Source organism: Felis catus, chromosome X (assembly GCF_018350175.1).
Source record: "Felis catus isolate Fca126 chromosome X, F.catus_Fca126_mat1.0, whole genome shotgun sequence".
Classification (NCBI taxonomy): Eukaryota; Metazoa; Chordata; class Mammalia; order Carnivora; family Felidae; genus Felis; species Felis catus.
Genome location: NC_058386.1, coordinates 14,134,717 through 14,148,302, shown reverse-complemented (window position 1 = coordinate 14,148,302; position 13,586 = coordinate 14,134,717). Strand labels below are relative to the sequence as shown.

Here is a 13,586-nt window from a genome sequence, read left to right as displayed (position 1 = left end):
AATACGCGCGCGCCAGGTGCACCCGGCACGCAGGTGCGCCCGGCACGCAGGTGCGCCCGGCACGCAGCTGCGCCCGGCACGCAGCTGCACCCGGCACGCAAGTCTCCACGCGTGCGGTGGTTAACCAATTCCTCGGGCACCTGCGCAATGGGTGGGGAACGGGACGTTGCTAGGGAGACAGCCGAGGGGAGGGGCTTTGGTTACCCTTGCGCCCGCCTCCCAGCAGGCAGTGCCCGCCTCCCAGCGCCTGTATCTGAGTGTTCGAATTCATTTGCTCGCTAAAGCTGCTGGGATTGCGACCCCGCCCTAAATCACAGGCGTGAGCCTCCAACCCTGAGAGGTGTTCCTGCGGCTGCGCAGGGGCGCCGGCGCGCCTGCGCGCTTTCTTCCAGCGCTGGAGAAGCTTCGTGGAGAGGGCTCGGCGGGGTGAAGCCGCTAGGCGCCTGGCCTCCCTACTGCCATTGGTTGGTTATTTGAAAATTTTGTTTTTTTAAATGTAATTCTGTCCCTCCTACCCCCGCCACAGACGTTGACTCTATCCTAGGTGTGCTAGTCATTGTTGAAATTCGAAGGTGGACAGGGGGCGGGGTCTTAGTTTTGGAGGTTTGGTACAAACAAGGGAAAAGTTATTTTAGAAAGTTGTTACCTCGTGGATAGGTGATACAGACCCTGGAGCCGGATTTACTGGGGTTGAATCCCAGCCCCAACACTTAGTTGCTTCAAGGCTTGGGGCGAGTTAAGTAATGGCCCTGTGCTTGCGCTTTCACATCTGTAAAATGGGCACAGTGTGGGGAGTATATGAGTTTGAGTAAGCAAAGCACTTAGAACACTATCTGGCACATAAACTTGCTATGTAATAAAGGATACGTGACATTATTTAGTGGCATATTATATGTAGATTGAGGCTGCCCATCTTCAGAAGGAGGCACAGTCTGAGGCACCTGGGTGGCTCAGTTGGTTAAGGGTCTGACTCTTGATTTCTGCTCTCATAGCAGAAGTAGTCTCATGGTTCCTTAGTTCGGGCTCTGTGCTGTTAGCACAGATTCTCTCCTTGCCCTTCCCCTCCCCTGCTCGCTCTCTTGCTCTCTCTCAAGATAAACCTTAAAACAAACAAACAAACAAACAAACAAAAAGGCACAGTCTGAGTAACTGTCAGAAGCAAAGCAGGTGAGTATTTTAAAGTAAAGCCATAAATCTTTTCTTGGCTCACAGAGGAGCTACAAGTATAGTATATATTGGAATTGTATTCTTTCAAATACAAAACGAGATTAGAGGGATGTCTGGCTGGCTCAGCCAGTAGAGTGTGAGACTATTGATCTCGGGCTTGTGAGTTGGAGCCTAGCAGCCCCAAGTGTAGAGATTTAAAAAATCTAGGGGCACCTGGGTGGCTCAGTTTGTTAAGCATTGGACTCTTGATCTCAACTCAGGTCATGATCTCACCAACCGTGAGATCGAGCCCACTCATTGGGCTCTGTGCTGACCGCGTGGAGCCTGCTAGGGATTCTCTCTGCCCCTCCCCTGCTCGCTCACTCTCAAATAAACTTAAATAGAAAATAAAATTTAAAAATCTAAAAGACCAAAACATGATTAGAGCCCATTATACAGTATTTATTATTATTATTATTACTATTTTGCTCCTGCTTTTGCTATAGCAGCTCCCTTCCTTTATGTCCAGTTTGAATAAAACACTTGGAGTTTGTGAAACCCCAAGAATACAATTATATAATCCAAGGGAAACCGGTTGTTTAATTGCAGTCACGTTTATTTGCAGTTTCTATACACACTTTCTAGGTAATCAAACTTTTCTGGTACATTTTTTTGAGAGGGGTTCACAATGAAACTGTCACCATTTTTACTAAAAATAAATACAAGACTTAAAGTGTTGCACAGCTCTAAAATATACAAAGGCTTGAGTTGAATGTAAACGTTGAAAACATCTTACAAAAGAAACCATTTCTGCAACAATTTAAAAAGTTCATATTTACAAATATTACAAAAATACAAAATGGATGCAAGTCCATAAACCATTGTCTTTTTGGCCAGCATGAACTGGTTCTAGTACCAAAATAGTTACACTGTAACCTTCTTTATAGTTTTAAATCTTTGTCGTCATCTAGTTCTCTAAGTCGGCCGTCACTGCAGCAAATCGACTCACTCACTGACCTTTGGCAAGAGCAAACCGTGTGTTTTGTTTGCAATAACTAGTCCATGTCCTCTACTTAGCCAAAAAAAAAAAAAAAAAGGAAAAAAATTTCCCCCACACAACATAGACATGTTGCATAAACATAAAAGAACAAAAAATTAGCATCAGTGCAAACAACAGAAGAAAAGTTTGGATTGATGTTTTTCACGATACCTAATGTGTGTACCCTGCTTCAAAACGGCAGTGATGTTGAAGACAGCCCTCTAATTCTTGGTTTTATATGCTATGTAATAAAGCCATGTAGAATATTCCAGATTACTAAGGAATTTCTTACTATTTTTTTTAAACTCAGTTTGTTGCTCAATACTCTTTCCACAGTGAATTTAAAATCCATCATTATTTGGGTTTTTTTTTAATCTATGAAATATAAAATAGAGAAACTCTGCTATAGATTTTTAGAGTAAACAAAATAAGTAAAACTATATTATAAGGGTTAGTTCTGTGATCATTACATATAGAAGGAATCTTATTGCCTCACAATTCAAGTCAGTATGTATTTTAAAAAATATATGGTACCATTACTTAAATTGATGTCAATAATAAAAAGGTGACATTTATTAAAGCCAATTCATGTGTTTCCTATCCAAGATTTAGAATCACTTTTAAAGCCCACATACCTTTCTTTACGCTTAAAAAACCCCTGACTACACAAAAGCCATACTGCAAACGAACTGCTTTTATGAAAATTACAAAAGATCACCTACTGTGACTGGAAATGACGGTTTCTTATCGCATTTGTCTAAAAACATTATTTTTTAAAATTTTGCCAAGTGTACTTTTCAAAGCATGAGAAAAAGTTATTCATGTTCCCATGTGGTGTCAAACCATGCTGGTTTTCTTGATTAATGGGTTCCAATGACAAGTGATGGTCCACTTTTTCAAACCCCCAAACATTTTTCTTTTAGTAAAAAGTATAACACTTTGTAAATGTTCAAATGTACCCTTTACCAGGTAGCTTATCTATCCCAGCACAAACACCCACACCCACACACACATACGTTCTCCCTCCTCTACCCCGCCACCCCCCAGCACCCATTTTACACACAAGGATGACAAGAAATTAAGAAATATTATTTGATAGTGAAAACAAATAGTAGAAGAAGCCAGACATTTTTTTCTTTACAAACAAACAAAAAGCCAACAGCAATCAGATTCTCTAATTTTCAATCTGTAACATCTTAGAAAGTGTTTCTATCGAAAGACAGCATCTTCTTAGACCAGGCTTTCTCTTTCATATTGTATGAATTAAACCAAAGCCACAAACCCCCTGTCACACATCCTACTTTCCCAGATACCACTTGCATAAACTTAAAGCCAGCTGCTTATCAATTTCTTCATAACTCTGGTCTGTTCTATCATTCTAATTACATTCTATTCATTTATAGGCCATATCCCTTCTTAGTTCTCTCTACATTCTACCTTGTCCCAATCAAAACATATTCTAAGTACATAGCTGCTTATATTTCTGACAAAGCATTTCAAACATTAGTATCATTTCATGTTAAAATCAGAGGTGTAAGAACCATTTGCAGATTTCAACTTGTAACTACTTTTTTTTTCAGCTTTAAGACAAGAAAATTCAAGTAATTTCAAGTAATTCAGCTTGTTTCCCTGCCTTCATTTTATCAGAGCACTCGCCCTGACATTTCCTTTCCCACCCACCACCCCTCCCCTTTCGCCATCAAGCAGATACAGTAAAATCAGACAAAAACTCATTTGTATGTAGTGTTGTGAACCAGAGCTGTTCCCCATTCCCAGTTTAACAGCGAATATAAATAATGCATATACACATACCTATTTCCCAACTATATTGTTCACAGTGTCATTTCTGTTACTTTTTAGGTAGCGTGAATCTCATCAGCACAGAGAGAAAGCTTCACTGAAAACTCATTGCAGGTACTTACTGATAAGTCAATAGCTCTGTGGCATGCTTATGTTTTATTTTTGTTAGTTAAAGAACCTGGAGCTAATTGCTACACTGTTTAAGGAGTTTATAGTCATGAGATTATGACTGTTTATGCCCCCAGTAGCCTAATATAAAACATAACCTAAAATTAAGTATTGTTTTCCCTATTCATTCTCTTGAAAGCAATCCATTGAAAAACTAAAAGTCTAAAAGACACTGTCAGATGCTGTTCTTCGGGGCTTTGTGTTGAGAATGATTCTTCTCATTGATTAAAAAAAAAAATCAAAAGCATGCTTTCCATTCTGTCCAAATTACCACATGGTAAATCATAGCCATGTGTTACTATTTGCTTGTTTGGTGCTGCAATTTGTCACAAAAATGGTTAGGTCTGAATTCATTAATTTAAATTAATCACGTTTCAGTATATGACCTCAAGATTTCCTTTATTTCGCCAGTTTAAAATTCATAACTGAGGTTTATCACTCAGGAAATCATATTGGTGGACATTTAAATATGGTATTTGATATGAAAATGGTATTCACAGAATACAATTATTACAGTTTATTTCTTGTGTTTTTTAAACAGTTGGTGTGTAGTAGATAATTGGCCACATGTCCACTCGTCATTGATAAATCTATTTACACATTTTTATCAAAAATATGGTATTTACATGTGTGTAGTTCTTTCTTCTAAATTTTGCTGTAGTTCATTTTAATGTAAAAAAATACCAAACCTCCAGAGTAATTTCATCTTCTTAAGAATTATGACAGTGAGGGCTTTGTTTTTTGAATAGGCAGCTCTGGGAAAACTTTTTCTAGGTTTCATGAAAAGCAGACATCTTCAAATTCTGTATTATAAAAGGAATGAGATTGGGTAAATCAAACTGTACTAAAGAAAAATATGAAAGACGGTGCAGCTACTTAAAAACATGGAAAATAATCAAGAAAGACCAAACCAGCTTCCATTTCCCCAGCGAATGTTTAGGAATTCGTTGGGAAGCAGCAATGGTGCCCGATGGTGCCCCGTGGTGTGCCGACACCCATCCGCCCTCCCGCCCCCCAGTCCTCCGCACCGGTCCTGCGTCCTCTTAGGACCAAGGGCTCTGGCCTCTGCCAGCCAGCCTGGCCCGGGCCACCTAGGTGGAGCTCTGGGAGGACCGGTCGTCGTGGGGACTCCCGTCAGAATTTTCTGTCTCCCCCTCGGAGATGGCCTGCATGGGCGCGTTGTAGAGCCTGCAGCGGACGCTGTAGCGGCTGCTGCTGGCCGCGGGGGGCGCTCGGGAGCGCCCGACCCTTGCGGATGCTGAGGTGGCAAAGTTCTTGGAGGAGAAGCCTTCTGCGTTCACTCTTGGGGAGCATGGAGACAGCGGGGACAACACCTCGGCTCCAGGGGCCCCCTGATGGGCCTCATGGGCGCTCTGCGGGGACTCCGCCGGGAGCTCTCCCGGGGGTTTGGGCAGGATAGGGCTCTTCAGGATCTCAGTAGCAGACATGCGGTAACTGGAATCCGAGCGGCTTCCTTTCTTGAGCAGCAGCAGCTTAAACTCTTCGTTCGATGTGTTGGACTTTTTGGCGTTTCGGTAGATGAGGCCGGGAGACCTCTGGCTGTTTGTCGTGGTCACGCTGCTGTTGGGCGAAGTGACAGAACCGGCTCCGGCGCTGCCGCTGCCAAGAGCAGCTCTCGATTTGCTTCGAGCAGACATATCCCCAGAATCTTTTCTTCCAAGGACTTTCCTCTTGGACCTTTCGAGAAAAGGAAAAATCTCAGTCCGTGTGGCTTTGTACGAAACTAAAATCATTAAGGCATATTCGTGCCCCTCCTTGAAGAGCGCCTCGGTGCACCCAAGCTGACCGGGTAGCAAGCGTTAGGGGAGTGGACATGAGGACGGAGATGTGGTCCTTGCCCCGATAGCACTCACAGCCTGAGGGAGACTTTCCGATAGCCAGGGGACGTGAACTGGTTCTAGAAATGACCATTTCACATAATGACTACTGTGGAGACTAGGGGATGTAGAGGAGGACCTATTGGGATGTTTTGCACCAGTGTGAGAAAATACTGCTGCCTGACTTCCGGTTAGAGGGTAGGCAGTGAAGGACTCTGGCTTTCTCTTGTTAAATCTGTCTCTTCACCACAGATAAAATGATCAGAGGTCTGGGGTTGGTTTCCAGGGAAATACCAGGAGAGCAAAGCGGGTGGAGGTGTGGATGGGACAGGATGAGCTAGAGGTTGATGGTTGGTAGGCTTGGGTGATGGGTGTGAGTGGGGTGGAGGAGATGAATCACACCATTCTGTCTCCTTTTTACATTTTCTGTACAAAGAAATTTCTTACGTGACTTTTAAAATAAATCAATCCGGTTTGGGCTGTAAATACAATTTTCCATAGCTGCTTGGTAACATCAGCACTGTATAAGTCAGTAAGCCAACTTTCTGTGCACAGCTGAAAACCTAGACCACCTCTGGAGCTCTACAAACTCTCACAAAAACGAGGTTATTCCTCTCACTGTGCTGTACATAAATAATTAAACCCTACACAAATGCAAATCTTAAGATTACCAAGCTCAGAAAGTCTACCAAACCTAGGCATCCATCATCATATTATTTCTCTTGATAATAGTGTAAATTTAGCGAATCTTCAGCACGATTCAGTTCACTGATAAATAGTGGCAACATGCTCTTTCGCCAGCCTAAAAATCCATAGGATAGAGAAAATGTCAACTTTACAGTTGGAGACCAGCTTCATTTTGGTTCGCCCAAACCTTCCTGGTTGTTATGTTGCACATGCCAGTGTCCAGCACTGCCAACAGGGGAGGGGTTTCAAACTAACACTTGTTTGTAGCATCTACCGTATTCTAGACGCTAAAATGTTATCTTAGCGTCAAAACTGAACATGCGAGCTATAGGTATCTCCACCAACAGTAAGGAATAGGTAGAGAGGTTTTAACTGACAAGACTGGTCAGGAAGTAGCGGCGCTTAGACTCCATTCCAGATGCTTTTGACTCCACTACTTACATTCTGTCCACTATTCCAGATACTAACATTTGGTCCTGTGGGGTAAGAACTCAGCTCTGTAACTTATATAGCATTGTATTAACTGGTCCTAAGATAAAGTGGGGAAGGGAAATATAATTGGAGCTTAACCTACACATGGAGCAAAGAAAACATAAACTGATGATTCTTCACTCTCTGAGTGGAAAGGTGTGCCTGCTAAAGGAATAGCCACACAGAAGGCATTTCTGACTGACTCCTTTAAAAAAAGTTGAAGAGTGATGCTCCTTCTTTATGAGAAAACCACATCAACGGAAAACTCAAGTTCCCTTAAAAACTAGAATTCCAGGGGAAATGATGGTAAGCTGCTTGCAAAAAAACTTGCTTCAAAAAATACAATTTCATAAGGTACAAGAGACAGTCCCCAAGTTTTGTCCTTTGGGAGTCCCATCTAGGTCATGGAGGCCTAGTGGAAGACAGCGGTCGTGGTTATGAAAGGAGTAGGCACATCAGGATTGGATAGCTCAGTCTGATGTGGGATCACTTTCCAAGCACTAGTTCCTGCTCTGTTCATCGGCCACAAGTTGTAAGGAGTATATATTCTTGCACACATGGCTCTTGATCGCAGGTGGCAGGTGAGAGAATGTGAATGGGCAACATGGACACAACAGTGTCTTAGAAAAACAGCCCAGAGGACATTCTCTGTTCGTGGGATTTGGAGCACTAATTTTAGAGAAGGCCAGTGTTATTAAAGACATTTAAGTTTTAGGAAGATAGGGAAAAAAGGGAGCAGTGATTAGTTCTGAGCTATGAAATGGGCAAGTATATACACTCTCTTGTCTCCAACTTGGGTTCTGTCTAGTGAATCAACTTGCATTGATCTCTGCTAGTGTAGGATTACAGCTGTGAGCATATTTTTTTTATTTTGGCTCAAGAAATTATTTTCAGTCCAAGATGACAGTAGCGTTTGAGCTTTCACTCTAAGTTACTTAACCATAAATTGTTTTCAAATGAGAACTTGTTCTAGAATGTCTTTCCTATGGAAAAAACATCTCCCTTCAGCAGTTCTTATGAAAGTCTCTCTCTCAGTTGAGGTCAAGCTATATATAAAGGCTTGCATTGTCCCGCACAAATGTCAATCTGTCACTTTGACTTGGAAAAACAATTTTTCTTTGCTTTTTTGCTGAATGTATCACAAGTACACAAGGCTTTCCCATATTTGCATTTCATGAGATGCACTATAAAAAGGAAAACTTTTGGTATTGTTGCCTCACCTGTGAAAAAAGGAAAACTTTTGGTATTGTTGCCTCACCTGTGAATGACTGCAAATAAATCCTCAGTTGTACGAGGTTTGTTTGGAGACACGAACACACCCTCTGCTTCAGCCTGAGAGTCTTCACTGAGTGGCGAAATCATAGAGTCATCACTCGGTGACGATTCTTAAATTAAGAAAAAAAACCGCATCTTTAGGAGGAAGGTACCAGGCATGCTGCTGTGTTTCAGTGACTTGTGGAATAAATGAACAACAGTTACCTTACTGCTGTTTTTAAAAAGATGTCTGTCACAGCTCAGTCCCTCAATAACAAAAACTTTTTATCTCAATTGTTGTAATAAGTAAAAAAAAAAAAAAAAAAAAGTGGAGGGAAACCAACCCCCAGGGTGGTGCTATGTTACAGGGAACATAAGAAAGGAAAAACTTAAGGAAGTGCCACGAGACACCTTTCCATTGTGACAAAGGTATCAACGACTGACCTTTCAGTGAAACCTCCTCCATACTTCCTTGGGTCTCCTCTGCTCCGCTGTTACCAGAGGCACTTTTGGCTGAAATACCTGAAGCAATATTTTCCTGCTCGGAACGTTTTTCAGGGCATGGATTTGCAGTTGATACCTCTGCTTCGTAGCTGATATTCCCAGGCACTTGGTCATGGTGGCGGCTCGTCCCCAGTTGATGCTTAAGTGGATTGCTTATGTCTGTGGGTCTGGTTGGTGCATCCGACTGAGATGTGAGCACATCTGCAGACTCCAGGCGAGCAGCTTCCTCTCCACCTGCAGAGGATGCCTTCTGCGCCTGTGCCGGGGCTTCATCTGCACCAGCTCCATATTGGAGTGTTTTACCATCCACATCACTTAGGCGGGCGACAGAGACCCTCTGAAATCCTTCTGTGGGAAAGTCACAAGTTTTACTTGGTGTGTTTTCTGGAATGGGCTCACTCTCCATAGGTATTGGGTCTCTTGTGACACTTGACTCTAGAAGATTGCTACCAGCTGAGGTAACTGTTTCTGGGTCACAATGATTCTTTACATCAAAAGTACGTTTTTTCTCTAGCTGTAGTTTATCTGGTCCCATCTCAAGTGCAGAGGAGTCTAAAAAGGACAGTATGGTGTCTTCAGTGGAGTACTGACGTGATACTGATTTCTTAGCCAAATGTGGCTTCATCTTGCCTGGCGACAGGGCAGCCATTGCGAGAGCATTGTCCTCTAAGTAGGGGAGATCTGTATTGTTGCCTTCTTTTTGTTTAGCTTCTTCAGACTTACTGATGGACCTAAGGTTCACAGATTTCAGGACTGTCGGTGTGATTGCAAGGGATGGTGGAGGATTGGACTTGAGTGTTTCTCCTACTGGGTTCTGCTTATTATGACTAAACACATGCAGTGGGTGACGGTGGTGGAATGGTTTATTCAAGACACTATGAAGAGCACTTAGGTCAAGATGGGTGGGAGGTATAATTGGAAGTTCAAGGTCTTTACTCAGTGACAGAGCTCCATCTTTTAAAGAGGGTTGCTGTAGTGAGGATTTCCTTTCTGGGACTTTCGGTTTTCTTTTGCTACCTCCAGGAGACAGTGGACCAGAAAAGAAAGCTGTAGGGAAAGAGGAGGTTGGTGTTTCAGACTGGCTCGAGTAGCCACTTGATGGGGATGCCAAGCCGGCCAGCTTTTCTGGTGAAGCCAGTTTAAACTCATTGTCAACAGAAGGAAGGGATGGGGTGGTGGCTCTTGATTCTGACTGGGATGTTTGGGACTCAGAGCTCTCTGGAGATTTGATGCATTCGATAACTGTGGTACCCGTAGCAGTGCTTGAATTAGATAAAGATCTGTAAGGATCGTTTGTTTTCAAGTCATTTAGAAGCCAGAGATCTGCATAGTGAGTTGAGTCAGCACCTTCATCTTTGAATGGTGGAATATCTGAAGTGTCTAACTGAGGTTCCTTAATACCATGTTCACTCTGATTCATCCAAGAAGATTCCTGCTTGGTGGGAAGGTTGGCATTTTCCATTCGAGAAGGCGTGTTGGAGAAATCAAGAGGCAGCTTCATTTCCCTGGAACTGTGAGGCAGGGGCTGGCCAGTGTTTATCTTTGGTTCTTTCTTCTCAGAAACGTCTGCATTTCCATCGGACTTCCTCAGTGATGAGCTCCGTTTAGGTGGGGTCGGCTTTGCCTTTGGTTTCCTGAAAGAGATACTTGGTCTTCCCTGCCTCCTGTGGTCTAAGTAGTCCTGCCAGGCACAGTCCGGGAGAGTAGGAGGAACCCCCATGCCCTGGCCATTCTCTGGGCCCAGGGCTGCATAGTGACAGACATAACTCTTGTTACCTTTGAGGCCACAGTCAAAGTGCATGGAAGTGTAGTATCCTTCTGTGTCCACTGAAAAGTGAGAGCTAGTGTCTGCTTTGTCTGATGGAGACTTTTCCAGAAAGCTGTCATAGGTGGCCATGCTTGTGAAGCTCGGGCAGCCTAGGCTGTCTGCCTTGGGGCGTTCAGGACTAAAATCCTGGCGGCAGGAGGCATCGTGATGGTGATGCAGGTAGTTCCACTCACTGTCACTTGTGTTGCTGTTGTTGGGGTCATCCAGCAGGTCGGCCACCGTGGAGGTAAAGGAGTTTGCCCGGTGGCCTCTCACTTTATCCAGGTGGTCGTTGTACTGCTCGGTCACGAAGACAGTGGCATCCTCATTAGCATGAGGGGCCGTGTTTAGGGACAACTCCGAGTCACAGTGTGAAGAGCCAGTGAGGGGAGGAGAAGCTGCAGGAGGAATCGTCTCTGAGGTCTGTGAGGGGCATGTGGAGCTGCTCCCACTCCAGTTGCCGCTGGATGACTGGTGCTCGTCCTTCTGGTCCATGTGGCTGCTGAGGAGGACGCCAGCCGTGGAGATGCAGTGGATGGGGCTCCCAAAGGTGTCCGAGTTGGAGGAGATGTCACAGCTGCCAGAATCGGCAGCCATTCGGGATAGACGCGACCTCCCTCTCTCATTTAACTTGTGCTGGGGGCTGTGAAGATGTTGAGAGCAAGCCAGGCCCAGAGCAGGCTGGCGTTCCTGTGCACTCGGGCTGCTGGGGGCGTCACTGCAATCATTAGTGTTTCTTTCTCGGTCACTCACGAAAGGCTCCCCCTCTTCATATGCCGAGGGTTTAGCACCAACTTTGGGCTCAGCATCCCCACCTCTGTTGCCCTCCCGGGGAAGGCTCCGAGATCTTGTGCGGCTGCTCACTGCTGTAGTAAACATGGCGTCGCCTTTGTCTGCCAACGCGGAGATGTTGCCGGCAGAATGAGAAAGGGAAGCTGCGATGCTCTGACCCCTTTGAGCTCTGATTCTCCTTCTGGATGGAGCAGCAATCAGAATATCTTCGGTTTGGCACTCCGAGTCCCTGGTTCCAGACCTCCTGTTGACAGTGCTGGAAGGGTCTGGATGTGTGTGCACGATCACATTCCTCTCCCTGGCCACAGGGGATTCATCAGAATCTAGGGCACATGGACAGCACAGTGAGATATTGTATACCTCAGCAGGCTAACACACATTCTGAGAGATGCCCACAAATCTGGGTGCGGCATACTGGATCTTTCTCTTTGAGAAAAAACAAGCAGCACGTAAAATTAGGAGAAAGTTAAAAGGCTTTGGGGAATCTGCCCATTTGCCTCTCTGTGTCCCTGTCCCTGTCCCTGTCCCTGTCCCTGTCCCTGTCCCTCTCCCTCTCCCTCTCCCTCTCCCTCTCCCTCTCCCTCTCCCTCTCTACACACATACACACACACATTTTCTTAGTGTATACTAAGAGAACATGTTCTTAGATCTTTTGTGAATTCTCTCTCTTCACTGTCAGATTATTTGCCCCAGTAAGTGATGACTATTTTTTTTTAAACTAAAGTTAAACTAAAGTGCATTTAGTCTTCTTGGCCACTATTCTTTTTTATTTTGTAATATATACTCAACAAAGTAAAACTCTTATAACTCATTATATGTAATAATAGAGATGCTACCCTAATAATAATAATAACAACAACAATAATAAAATGTAGGAAGAGATTCCTAAATACATGGAACAGAAAAAAAAATAGAAAAAAAAGTCATAAAGCGTAACATGTTATCAATATTCAATATTTAATTGAATATGCTTGAAATTTACCTTTTTAAAATAGTTAATGCCATAAAAGTATATCTCTCTTCAAATAAAGGTATAATTTTTTAAAAATAATTTTTCACAGAATCTTGTTAGTTTTTATTATTTCCATCTTAATAAAACGTTTAAAAAATTACCAAAATATTACATTTCAGCCGTAAGACCTGAACATATATACCTAAATCCATAAGGTTAAAATCTTCATGGTCAAGGACAGAGATTCAAAAAGTAATACCACCAGCTTGCTGAACACAAAACAAGTACACACCATTTCAAAGCCTCTACAAGTTACTGCACTATTTTTAAGGAAGCTGATTAAAAGGCCGGCTTCCATTTCCCCTCCTTATAATCGCACCCAACAGAATGTTAACCATTAACAGTTTTATACCACACCTATTTCTTGTTGGACTCTTCTGGGGATACCCGAGATGGTTTTCCTCCTCCTCAGTTTTCGTCTCCGCTGTAGTACGGATTGTGAATGAACAAGAGAGCAGCGTATACTAGCCTCTCTGTCAAAACCAACTCCTGCAACCCACAAATAGGTCTCATTAGCCTTTAGAAATGGCAAACAAATTTTCATTTGCTTGGAACACAGTGATATTTATTGATTGGAAGTAAAGGAAGAGTTTGGATTAAGCCCGTGAATAAATATAAGGGAGCCCTTATTCAGCTCTTATTTAAATTACTCTGCGGTACATTAAGCTTTACTTCTAAATGCGGCTCTGCACAACAGCTTGCACTGCCAAGAGCAACAAGCAAAGAAGGAAAATCAAAAGAAAGAGGAGAGAAAAATAACATCAAAGAATCACTCTCACACAGAAACAGCTCCTTAAGGACTCACAACCTTTAGTTACTATTTACTGGGCTCTCTGATGCTGTCTTTGCAGAGTAGATCCAGAGCTAAGATGCTAACCCAAATTAGTTCAGCTAACATTTCCTGACCCATCTCTTCACTAAAAGCATCTTTGTGAGGTATCTTTTCCCTCTCTACCCACTACACTGCAACCCTACACACACACACACGCACACACACACACGCACACTCTTTCTGTGACGAGAAAGTAGCCTAAAGATTTGTTTTTAAATTCTCATGTAACTCTTTCT

The 13,586-nt window shown here is 43.3% G+C and overlaps 1 protein-coding gene and 1 long non-coding RNA gene across 5 annotated transcripts in view; one reads left to right on the top strand and one right to left on the bottom strand.

Moving 5' to 3' along the window:
- Positions 1-72: 72 nt before the first annotated feature.
- LOC109496447 overlaps positions 73-13,586 on the top strand; it is a 50,744-nt gene continuing 37,230 nt past the window's right edge. Inside the window, exons 1-2 of the long non-coding RNA XR_006593064.1 lie at positions 73-464; positions 4,046-4,099. This is a non-coding gene — a long non-coding RNA (uncharacterized LOC109496447). The remainder of the gene's footprint in view (positions 465-4,045; positions 4,100-13,586) is intronic.
- The window catches only part of NHS (NHS actin remodeling regulator), a 342,272-nt gene continuing 330,430 nt past the window's right edge, over positions 1,745-13,586 (bottom strand). For all 4 annotated transcript variants that reach the window (XM_023248865.2, XM_023248864.2, XM_019823598.3 and 1 more), the window contains 4 exons: positions 12,876-13,007; positions 8,848-11,829; positions 8,408-8,534; positions 1,745-5,851 (listed from right to left, as the gene is read on the bottom strand). In XM_023248865.2, the coding sequence (XP_023104633.2) occupies positions 5,245-5,851; positions 8,408-8,534; positions 8,848-11,829; positions 12,876-13,007 (3,848 nt within the window). In that variant the 3' untranslated portion in view covers positions 1,745-5,244. The remainder of the gene's footprint in view (positions 5,852-8,407; positions 8,535-8,847; positions 11,830-12,875; positions 13,008-13,586) is intronic.